At 43.6% G+C, this 23,569-nt stretch overlaps 2 protein-coding genes across 3 annotated transcripts in view; one reads left to right on the forward strand and one right to left on the reverse strand.

Annotated features, from left to right (window-relative positions):
• KLB (klotho beta) overlaps positions 1-13,563 on the reverse strand; it is a 22,555-nt gene extending 8,992 nt beyond the window's left edge. The window contains 2 exon segments of the mRNA XM_048508713.1: positions 548-1,058; positions 12,895-13,563. Coding sequence (XP_048364670.1) covers positions 548-1,058; positions 12,895-13,563 — 1,180 coding nt within the window.
• A 4,174-nt stretch (positions 13,564-17,737) lies between these two features.
• The window catches only part of RFC1 (replication factor C subunit 1), a 48,850-nt gene continuing 43,018 nt past the window's right edge, over positions 17,738-23,569 (forward strand). For both annotated transcript variants that reach the window (XM_048508983.1, XM_048508984.1), the window contains exon 1: positions 17,738-17,874. In XM_048508983.1, the coding sequence (XP_048364940.1) occupies positions 17,872-17,874 (3 nt within the window). In that variant the 5' untranslated portion in view covers positions 17,738-17,871. The remainder of the gene's footprint in view (positions 17,875-23,569) is intronic.

Genomic DNA, 23,569 nt, shown 5'->3' on the forward strand with positions numbered 1-23,569 from the left:
AGAGTAGGTTACTAATTATCTGTGTGTGCCGAGAGGGGGTTACTAATTGGTAATTTTGCCACGTGATTTTTGCCTTAGTTACGCCCCTCCTCCGCTCCTCAGCAGTAGCGCACAGAACTTGAAGCAGTCTAGCAGGAGGTGCACCTGTGTGCTTGGCAGCCTGCGCCTGTGTGCATTCGTTTCCCGCCCAAGGACCGGCACAGCGGCTGAGTCCTTGCCACAGCCCCGCCCAGCAATGCCCCGCCCCGGAATGCCCGCCCCTACCCCTGCCGTGCCCCACCCAGCCCCATTGGCGCTACACTACTGTTTGAATCCAACCACCATGGGAACCTGTTACTAAAATTTTTGGATCCCACCACTGGGTTTATGGCAGCATAATTTGTGGAATGCCCTTTAAAATACACAAAGATGTTAAGGTTGAAGTAACGATATAGCTCTTACATTTTTCTGCATACATGAGACATAAAATAGATCCCTCTTACTGTCTGGTTTGAATTCAATCTTTTGAAGCTCATATAGTATTCTTTTTTTTAAGTGATTTACAAACCTTGTAAGACTTTATTAATGAAACCCTTCATTATGTAGATGACTGTGGTATCTTCTGTTTTGACATCGCTTTTGGTAAACCACCCATTTTCTGCAATAAAGATTCTAGGATTGCGATATTCCAATTTAATCCAGTTTAGTACTTCTCTTAGGTTGAGTGAGAAATTTTGCCCCATTTTAGGTAACATGTTTCGTGGTATAAAATTATTCGGGCCAAAGGAAAAAGCAAAGAAATCAGCAGTTCCTTTTATATGATTTTTCTCTGTCCTGGTAAAATTGGGCAAGATGTCAGCGAGTTCACTTTTTAGCTCTTCGGGATAATCTCCATCTCCATGGATTGGGTTGGCAAACCACCCTAGCACTGTCTGCATGGACTGCTGACACTTGGTGATGTCTGAGGTGTCCTTGGAGCGGTTGGGCTCAATCCAGTGGGATCCCAGCGTTATTGACAGAAATCCTTTCTGATGCGGCCGGAAATGCTTGTTGTAATGATGCCAGATTCTTGCATGAGCCTGAGGAAGAAAATATAATACATCAAGCATCATTTAGTTGCACCCAACTCATGATGACCCCTCATGGGTTTTCAGTGGTGGTTTGCCATTGCCTTCCTCTGTATAGGAACCCTGGTCTTTCTTAAGACTGACTGCTTCAGTTTCCAAGCTCTAGCACAGGGGTCTGCAACCTGCGGCTCTCCAGATGTCCATGGACTACAATTCCCATCAGCCCCAATTGGTCATGGTGGCAGGGGCTGATGGGAATTGTAGTCCATGAACATCTGGAGAGCCGCAGGTTGCAGACCCCTGCTCTAGCAAGTCCGGGATGTTCAGTCTGCTTAAGCAGAAATCGTATGTATTCAAAAGTAGAAATGCTCTTTGGCTAAACATTTTAGCTTTCAGAGAAGAAAAATAACATACCATAATTAACATTTCTTGGTAATGTCTACAACATAAGAGATACAGATACATTTGCAGTACAGAAATAAGGGTTTTGATCAGTGGTGGGATCCAAAAATTTTAGTAACAGATTCCCTCGCCAGCCCCCCCTCAGCAAAGGGGGCAGAGGCGTACCTAGGCAAACCTGAGCCCTGGGCACGACCCCCAAAAATTATTTTGCACCAGGTCATTTCTAAATCATCATCACATTATAGAAAATGCCCCAACTCACAAATCTGAACACAGCAATGGTGAAACACACTGATAGAGACTGGTGAGATAAAACACACTGGTGAGATAAAAGGTACGAAAGGCTGAGAATCAATGAATTGCAGTACCTGAAAGGGATTAACCCAGTTCAGGGAGTTACATTATTAGTCACAATTGCTATATGGAACCTTCACGTTCAAAGGCAGTATGCCTCTCGGGGAGGTGAGGGCATGGAGATGGAAAAGCGGACCCAATTAGTAACTCCCTCTCAGCACACACAAATAATTAGTAACCCACTCTCGGGAACTGGTGAGAACCTGCTGGATCCCACCTCTGGTTTTGATCCAATAGGACTGGACCTGACCAACTTCCCATAAAGAAAATGGCTGCTTTGGAAGATGGTATTATACCCTGCTGAGATTTCTTTTCTGCTAAACTCTCCCCTTCCCATGCTCCAACATCCAAGAATTTCTCAGCCCAAAGTTGGCAACCCTACCAATGCTGTCAGCGGGCAAGTGAGTGGATAGTGCCCTAGACTGGATGGTGCCCTAGACAATCATCTACGGGGGTCTACTGGACAGGCCATCCTTCCTGCCTTCCTACCACGTGGGAAATGTCTGTGTAACTCAGCATTGCACCTGCCCATAGCTTAAGACTAGCTTGTTGTTTTCTACCTGGATGCCCTTTGTTTCACATCTTCACATCCATTATTTGAGCAAGCTATCACTGAGGTCAACCTTTGCGATTGCAGGATGAGCAGCGCTGGGCAAAAGCATAGCAATATTGGGAATGGGATGAAGTGTATCATCTTTGTTTATAAGGCTTGGGGCAAAGCCTTTTAAAACATATTTGACTTACACAGGGTAATTTGACCTCTCCTCCCTTAGATAAAGGTGCCTGTCAGATTATCTGGAGTTTACCTTACCTCTGAGATGGACATTTTTGCCTTGTGAAGAAGAGAATGTCTCTTTACTGGGAGAAAAAATGCTGACAGACCTTGGGAAATGCTTTGATTGTCAATGACTCAGCAAACTAAGTCAGCTCAGAATGCGAAAGCCCCTTTTAATTTTTTTTTGGGGGGGGAGATATGCAAAAATAATGAAATTTTTGCAATCTATAATCATAATCCTCATAAAAAAACACAAGATACAAACCTATCTCAATTTGTTTTGGGTTCCAAAACATTCAGCTTTTCTGTATGCTCAGCTGACTCCTGATTTTCTTGGCAGTCTGTCCACAAATGCAGGAATCAGTTTGAGCACGGTTCTTTCACACATCTGCCCTCTGCATTTTCTTAGATACAGAATCTTTTTTTTGAAAACCAAATGTCCTAAATAGTCAGGATTTTCAATGAAGGGTGTTGTTATCAGTAGCACCACAGCACGCACACACCCCTATTTTTCACATGCTTATATCAATATATCAATATTATGACTACATAAAAAAGTAAGGCACTAAAATATTGATAGATCCATATATCGTTGTAATGATAGGTTCATCAGGTTCTCTGAATTCCCAACTTTCATTTAAAGGAAAGTAAGTCTCTAGCAGAGCAGCAGTGGCGTAGGGAGCAGCAGTGGCGTAGGGAGGTTAAGAGCTCATGTATCTAAGCTGGAGGAACCGGGTTTGATTCCCCGCTCTGCCGCCGGAGCTGTGGAGACTTATCTGGGGAATTCAGATTAGCCTGTACACTCCCACACATGCCAGCTGGGTGACCTTGGGCTAGTCACAGCTTCTTGGAGCTCTCTCAGCCCCACCTACCTCACAGGGTGTTTGTTGTGAGGGGGGAAGAGCAAGGAGATTGTAAGCCCCTTTGAGCCTTTTACAGGAGAGAAAGGGGGATATAAATCCAGACTCTTCTTCTTCTTCTCTTCTAGCTTCTTCCCTCATGGAGAAATATCTTTTTCCTTATATCTCAGTAAGAGAAGGAGATAAGAAAGCTGGGAATTAAGAGAATTGGCTGGACCTGTCATTATAACAGTATATGGATATATCAATATTTCAGTGCTTCAAAACACACACACAGAGGCAACCATTCATCTTCAGGTCAGGACATAGGCTATTCACTGAAAAGTTGGCTGGAGGTGGTTGGGAGTGGGGAGGACAATGAAAATCAAAATAAACATCATACAGGAGGAAAACAGGGGACTCAAAATACCCCCAGGCTGAGGAAAAATAAGATCCCCCCCATATGTCCTTGCAGGCCCTGCAGTTGTATACTTAGAATTCTATTTTATTCATTGGTGCCCCCACAAAAGCCCTAGAGTTACCCTGTACTTTTTCCAGTTTGCCACACAGAGTACTTTTAAGCGCCTTTACTTGTTTAACTTTTCTGTTCTCCTAAACCGAGAACAGGTAGCAATGCCGAAGAATCCTAGAGAATAACAACTTGGAGCAATCCTGCGTCAGCTGTTTGATGAGTTTTCAACGCTACAATCTACGTCAGAACATTTGTTCAAGGTCTAGACATTAATGTTAACCTTTGAAATGGAGGGAAGGAAAGAAAGCCGCATAAAACTAGGGACCGATGAGTCATATCTCTGCCCAGTCATGACATTTATGGTGTGCACAGGTTGTGTCTAGAGCCCAGTCAGATGTGAGCTGTGGGTTTTCTTTAATGCCCATGTGCATGATTCCCAATTTGGATCAGGACCATGGCACACAAAGAAAAAGGGTTGCAGGCCTCAGCCTTCCCAAGCCCACTAGTACCAACCTGAAATGTGTCTGGGGGAAGCTCATGTATTTCCCAGGATTCACATTGGTTTCCCCAAAGGGATCAATAATACTCCCCTCCCCTCCCCTGACTGTTTCAAGAGAGCCAGCATAGGGTAATGTTAAGGTTTCGGACTAAGATCTGGGCAACCCCGGGTTCAAACCCACACTCTGCCAAGGAAATTTGCTGGGAGACCTTGGACCAGTCACATACTTTCAGCCCTGACCTGACAAGTGTTTGGATGGGAGACCTCCAAGGAATACCAGGATCATGATATGGAGGCAAGCAATGGCAATGACAAACTATCTCCAAACATATTTTGCCTTGAAAACCCAACGAGGGGTGGCCATAAGTCAGATGTGACTTGACGGCAAAATGAATGAATGAATGAATGAATGAATGAATGAATGAATGAATGAATGAATGAATGAATAAATAAATAAATAAATAATACTGTTTCAGGAAAATGGCACAGGGAGGAAAGGCTGAAATGTGTACTGTAGTCCTAGTCCAAATTGGGCAATACATGCACAGGGAACGAGGAGAATCTGCAACTTACACCTGACAGTGACACAGGGTGGGATCCCAGACCCAACCTGCGGACTCAATACAATAAGAACTAGCATAGAAGAATGACCACGAGCTATCTCTCAGCTTAATCTTGATGTAGGATTGTTGTGAATGTAAAATGGGATAACCCTATATTTTCTGCTCTGCATTCCTTTCAGGACAAGCAATATGATACATAAAAAAAAAACAAGTTCAGAAGGGGGTGATACCCTCTTCCAAACAGATGCCTGTCTCTCTTGGTTCTTATTTTTGATAATCAGCTTTGACTTGAGGTCCCATTGATAGCCCATTGCAACAGATTAACTGCAACTTGAACAAGCACAAAACAGTCACTGGCCATTTATGTATGCTGTACTTTCCTCACAGCTGTTTGGTTTGCAGTGGTTTTTTCCCCTGTCATATTCCTGTGATTCTCCTATTGCAAAGTGTCCCTATCTAATCCAATCCATCATTTTGCTTGCCCCCTGCTTCCTAGTTCTTTCTGTGCAATTGCTAATTGGGGAGGTTGCCTGCCACCTTTTTGGGGGAGCCAACTTTGGTCTAGTATTACTTCGCTTGACATTGTCAATTTCATGATAGACCTTCAACATTAATTTTTTTTAAAAAGCCCTTCTGACTGTTTTAAAATGGTGGCCCAAAGGTTGGGTAGAACTGCTGTGGTGTGGGCAGGGGAAGTTGAGAGGAGTCAGAAAACCTGAAGAAAGCCTAACACACTTGGATCTCTTTCGCTTTCCCTGCAAAGGGAGAGAAAATGTTGCACTTAAACAGGTTTTGGAAAATGTGGGGATTCTCTGATCTGAGATCAGCGTGACCGCCAAAGAGGGCACAATGTATGCATAACTGAGAATCAAAGCCTATGTACACTCAATGTGAAGGAGACCCCTTGTGCATAAAAGCCCACTGCGTTATCATTATCAAATCCCGATTCCAGGTTTTCCCTGCCTCCTCCTTGCTGCTTACTACCTAATCTGTTCTACACCTTGAAGATCAAAGCTAAATGTTAAGGCTAAGCAGATAGTGTGGGTATGATCAATACTGGACATTATGCTCTGAATAAACATAGCACTCAATTATGCACATTTCCCTGATATTACTGCAAGTATAGTAGTTAATATATAACCTTTTGGAATGCCTGGATGTACCAAGAATGTACCACTGAGCAGATATTCATTTCTAAAATATTAAAAACCATTGTGTAGTTACTCAGTTTTGTACATGGTTCTTGACATTGGCTGATGGTGTTAGTGTGGGAACAGATTCCAGAGATCACCAGATCTTTAAAAATCTGCATAGCATTAGTCTTCTGCACCTATTCCAAAACAATTTAGCTATGTTTGAATTATTTTTTCCTAGCAATTGCTTGCAAGGCAGCAGAAAAAAAAATTAGTAGAAGGGAATGTCATTTTGGACTCTGTAGTCAAGATAACCACAGTGTACAAATGGCTCACCTGATCCCTTTTCCAAACAACAACCGGTCTGCCCTCCTCTCCCACACGTTGCCTCAAGAAAAGTGGCTTTTGAATTTTTTGAGGGAGTTCTAAAAAAACCCTGCCCTGGATTCAGGAGATCTGAATAACTACCATCCAGTCTCAAATGTGCCATTCTTGACCTAAGCGATTGAACAAGTGGTATCTGGCCAATGTCAAGGATACCTGAATGATGCTGATTATGTGAATCCATTCCAATCCAGTTCAGACCCGGTTATGGAACTGAAACAGTCTTGGTCACTCTGATGGATGACATACGCTGGGAGATGGACAGGGGGAATGCAACCCTGTTCATTTTCCTCTTGGTGGTTTTTGATACCATTGATTATAGTATCCTTCTTCCAATAACATAGTTACAATAGAAGATGCATGAAGTAACAGTGATTAGTATTGATTACAGATAGTTACATAGGCAAAGGATTATCTTAATTTGCCTTCCCATTGTGTGGGTGAAACTAAAGGATTAAGTGATAGTTTAAACAAGGTCTATCTTTTCCCCTAATTCAGTCAAGATCATACTCAAGACAATACCTTTTGTGGTATCAAAGGTCTTACACTGACTGGAGACCCAGATTAGGTTTCTGACTTCTAGTAACCACAAAGGTTACTAGATAACTACAATTTTATCTGTACTGTGCCAAAGCGAATAAGAACCTCCCAAAAAATCACTGGGTGTTTTCACAATTACACAATTTTATTTTACAACTTTGTAGAGGTCTTCACTTCAGCTCATGCCTTATCAATTCATGGCTTCTTCACTGAGGTGCAACGTTATGCAGAATTTCAAATTTTATTGTTTACAAATTTACGATGTCAAGACTTTGTGAGTAACCTTCTCACAATTCATTCACCGACTAGTATGTTTCAACACACACCAGTTAGTATGTTTCAACACACACCAGTTTGGTTAGTATGTTTCAACACACACCAGTTTGGTTTACAGTCTGTAAACCAAACTAGGGAAGTTATTGGGCTGCTGTGTGGTTTCTGAGCTGTATGGCCGTGTTCTAGCAGCATTCTCTCCTGCTAGAACATGGCCATACAGCCCGGAAACCACACAGCACCCCAGTGATTCCGGCCGTGAAAGCCTTCGACAATACATAGGGAGGTTATTGTTCATTGATTAGTTCACTGTTCATGAACCATTTACCAGTTTGTTACTTTGCAACTATTCAAATAGTACAGTACAGGACAATGTAAGTTTTGGCCTCACAGGTTTAATTACCTGACCTACCCATCCATAATCCCAGGTATAATCAATCTCACCTGCTGGGCAGATACAAAAGTCTCCAAAAGGAAAGGACATTAAACTTCATCACCACAAGTAAATTGAGCTCTACCACCACAGCTACAGCATAGCTGCAAAATTGCTGAACAGCTGTTCAAAGTGACCAATGGATAGGCAAATAAATTGGACATTCAGCTGACAGCTATCAATCATGCTCCTCACAACATTTGCAGCATCTACAGCCAGAATTCTGGAATACACAGCATTATAACATGGAAAATGCAGAGACAGCTAATCTTCCTCATCAGGAAGTATTAAAAATATGACACATAAATCCTTCTCAGGAGCAGTTGGTGGTTAAGAGAAAATAAATTATATATGTAATTTCAAATCCAGTTTTAGTCTGGATTTGAATTTGGAACAGAGAATGCTTTGATTGCTTTGGTTGATGACCTCTACCGAGAACTAGACCAGAGGAGTGTGACTCTGCTAGTTCTGCTGGATCTCTCAGCTGCCTTTCAATACCATTGCTTATGGTGGTATCTTACTGGGCTGCCTCATGGTGGTTTGAGTCCTATCTGGGTGGAAGGTCCTGGAAGCGATGCTGGGAGATTCTTGCTCTGCTCCATGGCTGTCAACTTGCGGGGTTCCATATCCCTCCATGCTATTCAATATCTACATGAAGCCACTGGGAGCAGTCATCAGAAGGTCTGGGCCGTAGTGTCACCAATATGCATATAATACTTAACTCTAGTCTTCTTTTCCACCCAAGGAAGCTGTTGGTGTTCCGAACTACTGCTTGGAGTTAGTAATGGGCTGGATGAGGATGAACAAGCTGAAACTTAATGTCTACAGGACAGAGGGGCTCTAGGTTAATAGAAAGGCAAACCAGAGACTTGAGATCTTTTCTACTTTGGATGGGGCTGAATTCCCATTGAAAAGCCAGGTTTGCAGTTTAGGAGTGCCATTCAACACAATAAACATTTTAGAAATTCAAGTCGCTGCTGTGATTTGGAGTGCTTTTGTCCAGATTTGGCTGGTGTGCTATCTATGCCCATTCCTGGCTCAGTCTCATCTAGTCACAGTGATTCATGCCTTAGTTACAGTTAGGCTGGACTACTGAAATGCATTCTGCTTGGGGCTACCCTTAGAGGCTGCAGGTAGTGTAGAATGCTGTGGCTAGGCTACAGGTTGGGGCCAGTTATCAGCATCACGTAACCCCAATTCTACAGCAATTATACTGGCTTCTGATCTTCTGAACCCAATTCAAGGAGATGTTTTTGACTTTTAAAGCTCTACATGGCTTGGGACCATGGTATCCAAAGGACCAGGGTATCCAGGGTATACATTTTCTCCTATATGCTCCTGTGCAGGAACCAAAATCACAGGTAGAGGTCCTCCTGACTGAAACCTAATGTGAATTAAATGATGTATGGTGCTTTGTGTTCTACCTGAGAATGGCTGATCTGTGACGGCTCATTCCCACATGTAAGCCATTTATAGAATCACAGAGTTGGAAGGGGCCATACAGGCCATCTAGTCCAACCCCCTATGTAGGATCAGATTAGAGCAATGATGGTGAACCTTTTTGGCTCGTGGTGTCAAAAATTTGGAAAATGCCTCATTTGACACTGCTAGCGTGTCACCTCCTCGTCACCCCCCCAACAAAGAGAAACAATCCTTTACAGATCCATTTACTTTTAAAAATACAGTCCAATCATGTGTGGTGCCATATGTTATATAAAGAAATGTCAAAGAATGATAAAAATGACCCAACTCTAACTGGAAGAATAGTTGTTGGGTGCTGGTGAGCACTGGCATATCACCCACAATGTCATGATGTGTCACCTTTGACATGTATGTCATAGGTTCACCATCACTGGCCTAGAGCATCCTTGACGCATGTTCATCCAGCTACTGCATACAGAGTGTCAGTGAGGAAGTGCTCACCACCTCGCTCTTTGCAGTGATACATCTGAGCCAGATCTCATTTATCCTTCCTTCCTTCCTTCCTTCCTTCCTTCCTTCCTTCCTTCCTTCCTTCCTTCCTTCCTTCCTTCCTTCCTTCCTTCCTTCCTTCCTTCCTTCCTTCCTTCCTTCTTCCTTCTTCCTTCCTTCCTTCCTTCCTTCCTTCCTTCCTTCCTTCCTTCCTTCCTTCCTTCCTTCCTTCCTTCCCCTTCCTTTCTTCCTTCTTCCTTCTTCCTCCTTCCTTCCTTCCTTCCTTCCTTCCTTCCTTCCTTCCTTCCTTCCTTCCTTCCTTCCTTCCTTCCTTCCTTCCTTCCTTCCTTCCTTCCTTCCACTCTCACTTTTTATCTATGCATATTGTTCAGTTCTTGTCCATGTCCATTATGGTCTTGTAAACAGTTACTTGCTTCCAGACTTGAAAATCCTCTCCAAATAAGTTTTTTTTAGGTTGGCTGAGAATTAGGTCTTGTTTTTCTGTAGGCCATCAGTGTCCAATCTGTGTTTTCACATCTGCATGTGTAGGCTGACAGACTAGCACAGGGGTAGGGAACCTGCAGCTCTCCAGATGTTCAGGAACTACAATTCCCATGGCCAATTGGCCATGCTGACAGAGGCTGATGGGAATTGTAGTTCCTGAACATCTGGAGAGCCGCAGGTTCCCTACCCCTGGACTAGCAGTTTTGTGTGAGAGAGCTAGTGCCATGTCATGCTATAAAGTTCCATTTTTTTCTTTGCTTTGGGCTTACATGCCAGATCTAAAAATCAGCGTTGGTAGCTGTTGGGTGTTGAAGAGTTCTTTTCATTACAACATTTGTTTGTTTATTAGTGCTATCCCCCTTTTCCCCCTGATCAGGACCTAGGGCAGCTTTTTGCATCATTTCTCCAGTCACGCCTCCTCTTTATCATCACAACAATATCCTTGTGAGGTGGGTTAGTCTGAGAGATTATGACAGTCTCAGGGTCATGCATGAACTTCCATGGTAGAGTGGGAATTCAAATCTGGTCATCACAGTTCCCAGTCTGGCACCCTGATCACTATGCCAGATCAGCTCTCTAACCACTAGGTCAGGGGTAGGGAACCTGCGGCTCTCCAGATGTTCAGGAACTACAATTCCCATCAGCCCCTACCAGCATGGCCAATTGGCCATTACTGGTGGCTTGTTGGAAATAATTCCTAATTTATCTTCTATCACCAACTCTCACACAGATACTATCCTATACAGTCGCTGTCCTTCTAGAGCAGTGGTGGCGAACCTATGGCACAGGTGCCAGAGGTGGCACTCAGAGCCCTTTCTGTGGGCATGCATGCACAGAGTTCATCATGTGGGGGGGTGGAAAATCACCCCCCCACACACATCTAGGTTGGCCTGGGCACGATCCTTTACCTGGGAGTAAGCTCAGTTGCTGGCAATGGGTCATGATTCACCCATTCGAAGCATTGCACCGTTGCTTCACCAAGCTTACTCCCGAGGAACGCACGCCTCAAAGCCAACCATTTTTGCCATGTTGACACTTTGCGATAAATAAGTGGGTTTTGGGTTGCAATTTGGGCACTTGGTCTCGAAAAGGTTGCCATCACTGTTCTAGAGGCAATATCTCCAGTGTCATTATGGCTGTTACTTTTGCAACACAGTCTAGAGAAAGGGTCCATGAGGGGAGAGAAGCAATGAACATGGCAGCCACAAAACTAGTCATGTGATTAGCGATGGTGGAGTACATGCTTCTGTTCTTTTGCCATGGATAAGCATGCAAGATAACCGCATGTGGACCACCTAACAATATGCCAGGTCCAAATATTTCTCAAGTCTTTCCCCCTCTCCTTTCGGCCTGGTCTCCAAGTAGAAGACAATGAGTAGCCATGGCTGTACTGCAGTATTTTTTGAAGGTACTATTTTTTCACCTGTTATTATTTAAAAAAAGGTATTTTGGGACTTGCAGCTGTTGGTGAATTAAAGTTGTACAGGAGAGGAAGGAAGAGAAAGGGAACTGAATAACTGTAACGCTACCATTAAAATAGAACCTAACAGGTATTTCTTGCAGAACTTCCACACATATGTTATTTCTCAGTTGATGTAGTTGCTGGTACGATATTGCTGAATTTCATTTCTGGCAGCAGAAACACAAGTCATATAGAGTACTACTCTTTACAGATTTATGATCTGAGCTACATCTAATTTCACTGAGCATTAAGTAAATAATGGAAGGATTGCTTCTTTGGTGTACGTAATTCAATGTAGTAAAGGAGAGGCAGGTATGTTGTTAACCTACCATTAAAAAATTACACACGTAAAACAGGATTGGGCTGATGTCATTCTGAAATTCTTCAATATTGACATAAAGCATATTTATCTTCAAACAATTTAAAATAACCTGGTAACCTTGTTAATTCAGCAGGTTGGCCATTTACCTGCCATGAGACTTTATCATGCTAGGATGTATTATTTCATGATTCTTTATGGGTGCTTCACTTATAGCTACAATTTACCAGATTTTGGACTGTTCAATAAACATTTGTTTATGCTTATCAAATAATTTTGATGTATTAATAATTTCAGTATATTAGTGGACCAGACCAATGAAGCGTGGAAGGAAGTGCAAACCGTGTGAAGATAAACAGGGAGCAGAGAAGGCGATTGTCATCTCCTTGGAGTCCCCAGTGGGGAGAAAAGTGGAGTATTGAGATCTTTGTAAATAAATAATAGCACTATGAAACCAAAAGTTAGAGATTAAGTCCTATTGATTTTAATGGAAAAGGACATAACAATCTTTATTCAGAGGTAAGACCCAATGGGTTAAATCCAACAAGCTATTCCACTGCTGAAAAAGGAAGGATGAGATTCCTTTTGATGACCAAACAGGTTCTACTGGACATTATGGGACCTGCAAGGAGAAAAGCCATTTGGAATAAGGGCTACAGTAAGGTGGGGAATTGAGCGAGACTGAGTGAAGAAGCTGGCTTGGTCCAACCCACTGAATTTAATTTGACATCACTGGTAACGACAGTAGTTTGAAGCAGCTGCTTAGCAGCTGGATTTAAGAAGTGCATGCATTTGGGCTGAATTGTGCCCTAAGTCTATAGTTTAATGTTATATTTAGTGGCAAAATCATTACACCAACAGACAAGAGAGAACCCAGCAAGACATTTCGTGAAGCCTTTTAGGCGATGCCTATTAAGATTATTTATTACTGTCACTTGCTATGATAATACTTTTGCTGATACAATGAAATCAGGCTACACTTTACCTTGATCAGATTATGTCCTACAATGTAGACGGCTGCTCTTTCCTGCCTCTCTCCTGGAGCATGGATACCCGTGCCATACCCATGCCAAGCAACTAGGTAAGGGTTGTGGATTGTAATCCAGTATTTAACTCGATCCCCAAAGGCTTGGAAGCAAAACACAGCAAAGTCCCTGAAAATATCAATGAGGGATTCATTTTTCCAGCCTCCATATTCCTCCTGCAGTGCCAAAGGTAAATCCCAGTGGTAGAGTGTGACAACGGGCTCGATCTGTCTGTGAACAAGAGCATTGAGAAGTCTGTTGTAATAATGGAGCCCCTTTTTGTTGACAGCTGTGACCATCCCAGTGGGAAAGAGTCTTGGCCATGAAATTGAGAAGTGGTAAGAAGAAACACCCAAAAAATCCAGAGCTGACAAATCTTTTTCCAGGAGAGAGTAGCTGTCACTGGAGTCATCTATCCTGGAACCAGCTCGGAGAGGTGACTGGATGAAATGTTCCCATATTGAGGGTCCTTTTCCATCTTTCCGCTGACTGCCCTCCACCTGAAAAGCGCCAGTTCCTACACCCCAGAGGAACTTTGGAGGGAACGTGTCATATAGAAACATCTGAGTTTCATTCACAGGACTTAAATTGGGGTCTTTATTCCACACGGATCTTCCGTCCATGTCCATTTCCAGTCATGATCTGCACAAAAACCAGTGCCCATAAAGCCAAAGTTCCTTTCCAGTGTTGCACAAACATTGTGTGTCTTGCTGCAGCATATGTTAAAAGTCAAATTTCTCTTACGGAGACGGGAGAAAATCCATTCAGCGCCCCAAGCTCCCTGCTGCACAGCCTGTCTTCATTCGAACTGCTGAAGTGTCTTATCAAAGCTTGAGTTAAAAAAAAAAGCTTGCGATTGTAAAACCCCTGTCAATCATTAGCTCAGACTACAGGACTTAGGATAGGTCACAATAAGCAACGTAAACCTAGGGAGGAGGCTTTCTTATAGTCACCAGGACACCTAAAAGGCATCTTTTCTTGTTACACAAAAGGACATTATAATCTGCAATGCTTTTCCGTCAGTTTGATGGTGCCCCGTGTGTCTAAAACAGCTGTAAATGTAGCTGTCAATCAGAGGGTGTCTGTCGCTGGTTCAGTTAGTTTTTTGGGGAATCGAGAAGAATTGCCTTTTCGGCACCATGGTCCCAATAACTAAAGGACTGCCAAGGGTGAATAATGGCCATTTCTGCACAAGTCACTGAAAACGTTTGCAAGCCGTTTTCAACCCCACCCCACCCCCCATTTGTTTGCATTCACCCCCTTGAAATGCTTCCTGACTACCATTTTATGATTTTTAATTTTATGGTTTTAATTTTATGATTTTTATGCTTTTTAATGGTTTAATTTTATGATTTTATGGTTTAAAAAACTTTTCTGTGGATCCAATGTTTCAAAGCCTCGTGCTTTGATTCTCCAAAGGCCATGCACTCAAGGCTTCACAGAAACCCCCCCCCCCAATTTTTTAAAAGACAGATATAAACAGGTGAGATGACAGAGCAAGCTCAGAAAATGTCACCAAGGAGGAACTCCTGGGACTTACAGAGAGATCTGGGAAATGTTTGGTCAACAGGAAAAGGATGCAAAGGTGTGTGGAGTGGAACTGTGGCTCAGTGGTAAAGCATTTGCTAATATGAACATATGAAGCTGCCCTACACGAAATCAGAACATTGGTCAGTCCTGGCAGAGCCCTTCGGGGGTTGGGCGGGATATAAATTTGAAAAAATAAATAAAGTACTGTCTACTTAAATTAACAATGGAGCTCCAATTTTCCAATAAAAGTCTTTCACATCATTTACTACCAAACTGCAGATAATGAAGACTGAATATGAGACCTTCTGTTTGCCACTCAGCCATGCCTCCCTCGGTGAACAATACGCAAAGTGGTTGCCCATTGCCCCCTCCCCCAGCTATCAGCAGACTATTCCATTTCAACACTGAACTCACAAAATGGAAGATACATCCAGTGAGTCAAGCTGTAACCTAGCTGGCACACAGGTGCCAGGAGGGTGGCACCTCCAGAGCTCCTCCTCTGTGGGCTACCACGTCAATGCAACAGAGTCCCATCCCCATCTAGGCTGGCCTGGGCCAGCTGGGGCTCACCATTATTAAAGCATTAAACCCAAGACCTAGTTTTGGGGAAGCAGTGTAGGTAATCCTGTTAAGCACTGTTAAACCTCACTGATTTTCATGCAAAGAACTAAAGCGCGATCCTTTACCTGGGAGTAAGTTCGGTTGCTGGCAATGGGGCTTGCTTCTGAGTAAACCCTCCTAGGGTCATGATTCACCTGTTGGAAGAGTTGCACGGTTGCTTCAAAGCAAAACCACCGACTACCACCAAGCTTACTCCCGAGTAACGCACGCCTTGGAGCCAACCATTTTTTCTAAACTAAAACCTCAGTATTCAGTTGCCGTGTTGGCACTTTGCAATGAATAAGTGGGTTTTGGGTTGCAATTTGGGCACTTGGTCTCGAAAAGCTTTGCTATCACTGGAATACATCATTATTTTAATTTCATTTTACTGCTTAGGTCAGAGGTCCCCAATCTTTTTATGTTTGTGTGCACTTTTTAGAATTTTGCAAAAAAAGTGGTGACTAATGCAATCATAAAATGGCTGTCGTAGACATGGGGGCCAGTTACAAAACATTAAATGGTTCCACAAAATAAGAACATAAGAACAAGCCTGCTGGATCAGATCAGAGTCCATCTAGTCCAGCTCTCTGCTACTTGCAGTGGCCCACCAGGTGCCTTTGGGAGCTCACATGCAGGATGTGAAAGCTGCTGCCGCTCTCGAGCACCTGGTCGAGATACTGAGGGTTTCCAAGCTGAGCATCCTTCTATGATGACTCTTGTTAAGAGCCTCCTGCACCTCCTGTGTTTGGGGAAAAGATGCTGAGTGGTTTTGGTTTCCAAAGGAAGGGGAAGATTTATTCCCTGCACAGCCACAGAGAGAGGTTTTTCAACTCAGAGACATAAGGAAATCCATCTATGGCATAACTGAGGGTGTACAACCTTTAACTAATATAACTCCCTTGCCATGCATTTGTTATAGTTTTGCTGTTTGCAGCTTTACTACCACATTACATCAAAAGACACAGTCTTATTGATGCAACTTTATTTTCCAGTGTTGTTTAATATTTCCTAAATTATAGACAAAGAATCCAGTTTCCGCAATTCATGATTTTTGTGAAAAGGCTAATAAATTATCTAATATGTCCTTCTTCCTGTATGCTATAATCCTATAATCCAATATAGATATTCGGCAGTTATAAGAGCAGATATAGGAGAGACCTGAAAGAAACCACAGCACTGAAACCGAATCATCTGGATCGAAACAATTTTAAACAACTGGATTTTTGTAATCCTGATTAGGAGGAGGGATTAATCAGATCATGAGTAAAAACCAAAACAATAATTAGCAGACATAAGGGATCCAGAGCATGCACATATGATTTTGATGTTTTTTGTAGTTGTGATCTCTCTAAAAAAAATTGTGAGAAGCCCCAACAGTTAACAATGCATAGAATGAGAAGGCATGATCCATGTAATTTAAGCAAATAATTAACATAATGAATCCATTCCTAGGCTGTAAACTTCTTGGAGAAAATAACTCGGGTTTTCTGTTACTCTGTAAAGGGCCATCCACAGTGATGGTGCCAAAGAAAGTCCAATTACTGTAATATTCTCTATGGGCAACCACTTTGGAAACAGATCCCAGAGCTTTAGTTGATCCCAAATGTGGCAGTCAGCTTACTGTCAGGGACTGGGTTCAGGAACTGTGCCAGTCAAATGGTGAAAGAAAGATTGGCACAGGGTTCCTGTTTGTTTTCAGGTATAATTTTAATGTTGTATTTTATTATATTATTTTGTAAGTCACGTCAGGGGAATTTGCATAAGTATTCCCTAAATTAATAAATATATAAACAATAAATAACATCCAAATTAAAAGTTGCACATTTCAAACTGTTCAAATCCTGTTACCCCTTCCCTCTTTGTTGTTTGGGATTTGCTTGGCACCAATGCAAACGAATAGAAGAGCTGCCAGCCTCCAGGTGGGACCTGGGATACTCTAGAATTACAGCACACCTCCAAACTACAGAGATCAGTTCCCCTGGAGGAAGTCTACTTTAGAGCAGTGGTTCTCAGCCTGGGGTATGTGTACCCCCAGGGGTAGATACTAGAGCATTTGGGGGTACACACACACAAAATTATGCAACGGGTTTGCTAATACTGATGTGTCTAGGTTTACACCCACACATTTGCAGTTGTCATTCATATTCAAAGATGACATCACAATATGGGGTACAATTTTAGGCAAATATGGGGTACAATTTTAGGGTTGCCAAGGGGAACATGAGTAAAAAGAAGATTGGGAATCTATACTTTAAAGCAGGGATGTCCAACTCTGATCCTCCAGGTGTTCACAGACGATTCCCATCAGCCCAGATGTTCAAGGAATACAGTTCCCATAAGTATGTGAACATCTGGTGGGCCTGAGTTGGACACTCCTGCTGTAGAGGATTAATTCTATGGCATGATATCCTACTGAGGTCTCTGTCCTCCCCCAGGCTCCATCTCCAGGAGTTTCCCAACCAGGATCAGGCACTTTCACCCCCCTACTCCTCTGGCAGCAATCTAAGCACCCCTCTTCTGTGGTTCATCCCCTCCCCCCGAGGGCCCACCCACTCTGAAAGAGTCACTTTCCCACCCTTTCTTCGGGCATTATAAAGGGGCCCCAAAGAAGCCCCGCCCCCTTTTGCCTTCCTTTCCCTCCCGTGACGCCATCACGTCGCGCGCGCCTGTGCCCTCGCGCTTGTTTATTGGCGCGAAGTTAGGAGGGTGGCCTGCGGAGGGGAGGGGGAGAGATGGAGCCCCGGTGGGCCCAACCGCCGCTAACGGCATAAACCGACGCTCCCAGAAGCCTTTGGGGCTTGGCGAGGATGGTGAGCGCGTGTTTGGGCGGGCGCGCGCCTCTGGGGAGGGGGATTGGAAAATGCTGCATTTCCTCCGCGGGGTGTGTGCGCGCGCTTGTTAGGAGGGAGTCTAGAGGGTGGGGGAGGAAGCTTTGGGGTTCCGATCCCGCCCGCCCCCTCCTCCCCCCTCCCCAGCCTCAATAAGGACGTGACACTTGATGGGGTGTGATGGTAGCGACGTGGGGCTCGATGAAACTGCCTGGGGGTCGGTGGGGGCTCTGTGGAGTGATCGTGCCTGTAGATATTATTATTATTTATTATTATTATCATCATCATCATCCCACTCCCGGTTACGTTTGAGTCCTGTTTCGTTTCCAGATGTTCTCAACGTTATTTGCTTTGTTTTGCTACCCCCTGGGATCCTCTTCCTTTTCGCCCTCCACAATCTTTCAGTGGGCTTTCCCATGCTTTAATCTAGGGATTTCCAACTGTAGCCCTCCAGATGTTCATGGATTACAATTCCCATCAGTCCCTGCCAATTGGCCATCCTGGCAGGGATTGATGGGAATCGTAGTCCTTGAACATCTGTAAGGTCACAGTTGAACGCCCCAGCCTTAACCATAGTTGAATTATTCTCTTTTCAACAAGAAAGGAATTTGACTTAAACTTCCTGTGGCTCAAAACAGGAAGTTTGATGAACCCCACCTTTGAAACCATGTTTTGATTGGGCACAAGTACTTGCCAAAGTGACTGGCTGGATGGTTGTCACAATGTTTCATAATAGCAGGCATTATGCAGTAACACCCCTGGGTTTGCCAGCCTGTGTTCATTTGACAGGAGCTGCAGCTGATTGGTGCTTTCTGCTTAATGTAATTGTACATTTTTAACCATGCATTTTACGGTTTGTGTGGATACTCAAAGAATCTTTGGTGTGAGCCTAAAAACACAGTGTGAAGTAGCCTTAAAAGATAGTTCAAACTTCCTTTCTTCTCTGTGTGTAACATGCCCAAACTTGCCTTTGTGGATATATTTGCATACCAGCTGTGACATATATTGGTCAAGGGTATTTGCATGCCATAGGTAACTTAGGCTGCTGGTAGATGCAGCCACATCTTCCTCATGTGATTTCTGTGATCATGGCAGCTCAACAGAGGAATTTCTAGAATTGCTTACAAGCAACTTCAGATGGTCGCCGTGTTGGTCTCCAATAGATCGGTTAGGTTTGAGTCCATTAGCACCTCTAGAGACACGAGAGTTTCAAAGATTTTTGAGAGTTAAATTCATGAGATAAGAACTTGTGGCTCTGTCTGCTGATATTGCGCAGATCCCATGCTAGCTGATCTCTCTGGATTGGCAGGGCATGGTCACATGCAGAAGCTGTTTGGACTCTGACATGCAAACAGTTTCCTTCCCTAGACAGTATATGCATGTTGCATGTGCAAAATGAAATTGGAGAGAATATTCAGTGGATGCGTAGTTTTCTTTTTTGCTGTCAAGTTACAGCAGACTTTCAGCGACCCTGTTGAGTTTTCAGAGCAAGAGATGCTTGGAGGTAGTTTGCCACTCCGTACCTTCTCATGACCTTGGTATTCCTTGAAGGTTTCCCATCTAAATACTTGGTAAGGGCTGAGAGTGCATGGCTGCCTCAAGGTAATCCAGCAAGCTTCCATGGTGCGAGTGGGTTTTAGAACAGTGATGGCGAACCTTTTTGAGACCAAACTGCAATCCAAAAACCACTTATTTATTGCAGTGTGCCAACATGGCAATTTAACCTGAATACTGAGGTTTTAGTTTAGAAAAAGCGGTTGGCTCCGAGGTGTGCGTTACTCAGGAGTAAGCTTGGTGGTAGTCAGTGGCTTTGCTTTGAAGCAACCGTGCATCTCTTCCAACGGGTGAATCACGACCCTAGGAGGGTTTACTCTGAAGCAAGCCCCATTGCCAGCAACAAGCTTACTCCCAGGTAAAGGATTGCGCTTTGCATGAAAATCAGTGGTGTTTAACAGCGTTTAACAGGGTTACCTACACTGCTTCCCCAAAATTTGGTCTTAGGTTTAATGCTAATAATCGAGCCCAGCAGCCCAGGCCAGCCTAGATGTGGGGAGGGGGGGCCACTCTGTTTGCGCATGCCCACAGAGAGGGCTCAGAGTGCCATCTCTGGCACCCGTGCCATAGGTTCGCCACCACTGGTTTAGAATCTTGACTTCCCAGGTCCTAGTCACCTTCACAACTGGCTCTTTCATGCATATGTAATATTTACAGAAACTTTTGTCTCTTCTGTACAGTGAATACGATTATTCACTTTAATGTTTACATTCTACTGAAAAGCATGAAAACGACAGCTCTTTCTTTATGGCTTCTGTTTTGAAAAAAAGGTTTTTCCCCCTCATTTCAGTCTTCCTGACAGTGTAATCCCAAACAAAGTTCCACCATTTTAAGCCTTCTAATTTCAGTAGACTTGTGTGTGTGTGTGTATGTGTGAAGAGCTGTAACTTCTGACTTATTGCATTGGTGACCTTATGAATTAATGACCTCCAATAAGAAAACATCTCATTGTTAACAGCCTTGTTCAGGTCTTGCAAACTGGCAACTAGGATTGCCGTTATTGAGTCAGTCTAATGTTGGGTCTTCATCTCTTCCTGCTGCCTTCAACTCTTCCTAACATTATTGCCCTTTCTAGTGACTCTTATCTTCTCATGATGTGACCAAAGTCTTCTGTGAAGAGTTCAGGCTTGTTTTAATCTAGAATCCACTTATTTATCTTTTTTGGTAGTCCACAGTCTCCATGAAACTTTCCTCCAACACCACATTTCAAATGAGTCAATTTCCTGTCACCTTTCTTTGTTGTCCAACTTTCACACCCCTACTTAGTGATGCGGAATAGAATGCATGAATTATCTTGATCCTTACACTTAATACATTTTTCTGCCCCCTTCATAGGCTGCCCTTCCCAACCTCAGCTTCCAATTCCTTGGTTGCCGTCTCCCTTTTAACCGATGACTGTATAATGTTTTTCTCTTTCTGTATGTGACCTGTTTATGTAAGCCTTTGTAAGGGCACCTCTGTTGTGTTCTGAGGTTACAGGTGTTATGCCGCTTCCTTGCTTTCATCATTTTTGTTGCTACCAAAGTCTGACCTTAGAATTCTTGGTTGGATCCAAAAAACAGCATGGCTTCGTTCCATGTGGTGGAATGACAGAACGCTCAGCATGTGTGGTTCTGAGGTAAAAGAGGACCCTTTACTCTGAACAGCTGTTTTGCTTACATATAAATGAAGTTTATAAGTAAAGCAGCATAACAGTTTTTGTATGGCTGTAAGAGTAATGGTTTAGGTAGGTATATAACCGTAAGGTTTCCTTGAACAGACATGGCCACACAGACTTATTTTGCTCACTTGCTACTTAGGCTAATAACTTTCACACAGAACACAGATTTTTTCTCACAGCATTCTACAGCACCACACTTGAGCTCCTTCCTCCACACACACTCTGTCCAGCGCGAACTCTCACACAAAGGCTTCCTGAACAAAACAGTCAACTCCACCCCTTAGGGTACAGCTACTTCACTCACCCATCCAGTCCTTTTCTTTCCTCCTCTACAGGCCTACATCACACCCCTGCAGTATTACATGGCAAAACACCACAATGATTCATCCAAGGAATAGATCACCTTTTCAGAGGCTTATTTTATGAGTTGCAGCAGCAAAGTGCCCTAATGGGATAACGTGATAAAGGCTAGGAGCTCTTATTTGTTTGAGCTTTTGAGGGAGTTTTGGAGCTTGTATTGCTGTGTGTCCGTTGCTTCCTTGTGCTGCATGGTGTTGAATCCCCTTTTCCATTCTCTACAGTTTTTTGCAGTGTGTTATAGGCTTAAAAACTGTACTATTAGATTTGTTGTGGGTTGCATATTAAAGGAGATGGATGCATGCAGATGCTGCTTTGGTTTTGATTTCTTTGTCTATATCACAGGTGAATAATTTACATGATAGGGAAGAGGGGAGTGAAGCACCACATGTACTCATTTGGAGCCCCATCCAAAAGTGAGGGCTGAATCCGCTCTTGGGAGTGATGTGCCGTCTCACTGGCGGATTTTCTCTCCCTGGGCACTTAGGTGATCCCACTGGCATGCGATGGCCGCTGCCCCCCGCCCCCCCACAGCTCTGGAACACAGTGTTGGATGCTGAGCCAGGGGCCCTGCCGCCAATGTAGCAGGGGCAGGCCAGGGGAGGAGCCAACCATATTTGACTCTCTTCTGACCTTTGTTGGCGTTATGCTGGTGGACCGTGCTTTGGTGTTCAGGGTCTTGGGGCCCATTGAGGCTCCCTGGCAGCATGGAGGCTGTTTGACTTCTTCCAGCCTTCCCACGCTGCTGGGAAGTCTCTGTGGGGGCGCTGGCTGGGACTTGGAGTCCGGGCAATCTGGGATGGGGCTGCTTGTTAAAGAACAAGGGCAGCTTCGTAATGTGCATTTTATTTAAGCTGTTTTGCCTTCAGATAGCTGAAAGGCGGGGGATATAAAAAGAAAGATTAACAATCAAAATTATTTTTTTACTGGGCTAATAACATATCTGTACAATTTCCATTTCTTAGTTCTGAAGTAGTCTAAAAGAACTTAATGACGATATATAATGACGATATAAAGACCAAACAATTATTTATTTATATCCTGTATGCTCCACCTTTCTCCAAGGAGACTCAAAGCAGCTCACATTTTTTTCTCTTCATTTTATCCTCACAACCTCCCTGTGAAGTAGGTTGGGCTGAGTGTGTTTGACTGGCCTGGGGTCCCTCGCCAAGCTTCCATAGCACAGCAGGTCTCCCAGGTAACCACTGCGCCACACTGGCTTTCAAAACAATGGGGGTACTGTGAGATGGCTCAGCAAGTATTCTAGAATCTTGTGGAAATACTTCACTATTTCACCTACTGGTGGCTGAGTCAGACCTATAGGAGGCCTTACTTCTCAAGTACTACGTGGCTTTTCCCAGAGAAGGGAAATGAGAAAGAATGTTACTTGGGTAATTATGAATCTACACCCCTTTTGTCTCATAAAACCTACTCCAGTTGCTTTCTTTTGCTGCCCTTAAAACGGTCGCTATTTAGATGGCAACTGTCTCTGGGAATAGAGATTGTGAGCTGGTCTAAAAGGAATTAGATTATTGTTTTCCAAAAAAAGAAGAAAAGTAGTATCTTTGCTGAGTTTGAATTAGGCATTGAATCATTAACTTATTTTTTCTTTAGATGTTGTTTATATTCCATTCAAAGAGCTTGCTTTAGAACACCTGTTATTGCCAAGCTTCCTGTTCGCTCGCATGAATTTCATCTTTTATTTTTCTTGATGATGACTGGTAGCAAAAAAGGAATCGCAGTCTGTGGAGTTAAATGTATTCTCTTTGATTAGAAGCTTGTATGTATAATCTAAACCCAAGGATTAATTATCCTTGGGAGCAGCAGTGGCGTAGAGGTTAAGAGCTCGTGTATCTAATCTGGAGGAACTGGGTTTGATTCCCAGCTCTGCCGCCTGAGCTGTGGAGGCTTATCTGGGGAATTCAGATTAGCCTGTGCACTCCCACACACGCCAGCAGGGTGACCTTGGGCTAGTCACAGCTTCTCGGAGCTCTCTCATCCCCACCCACCTCACAGGGTGTTTGTTGTGAGGGGGGAAGGGCAAAGAGATTGTAAGCCCCTTTGAGTCTCCTACAGGAGAGAAAGGGGGGATATAAATCCAAACTC

This window comes from Sphaerodactylus townsendi, linkage group LG10, assembly GCF_021028975.2.
Source record: "Sphaerodactylus townsendi isolate TG3544 linkage group LG10, MPM_Stown_v2.3, whole genome shotgun sequence".
Taxonomy (NCBI): Eukaryota; Metazoa; Chordata; class Lepidosauria; order Squamata; family Sphaerodactylidae; genus Sphaerodactylus; species Sphaerodactylus townsendi.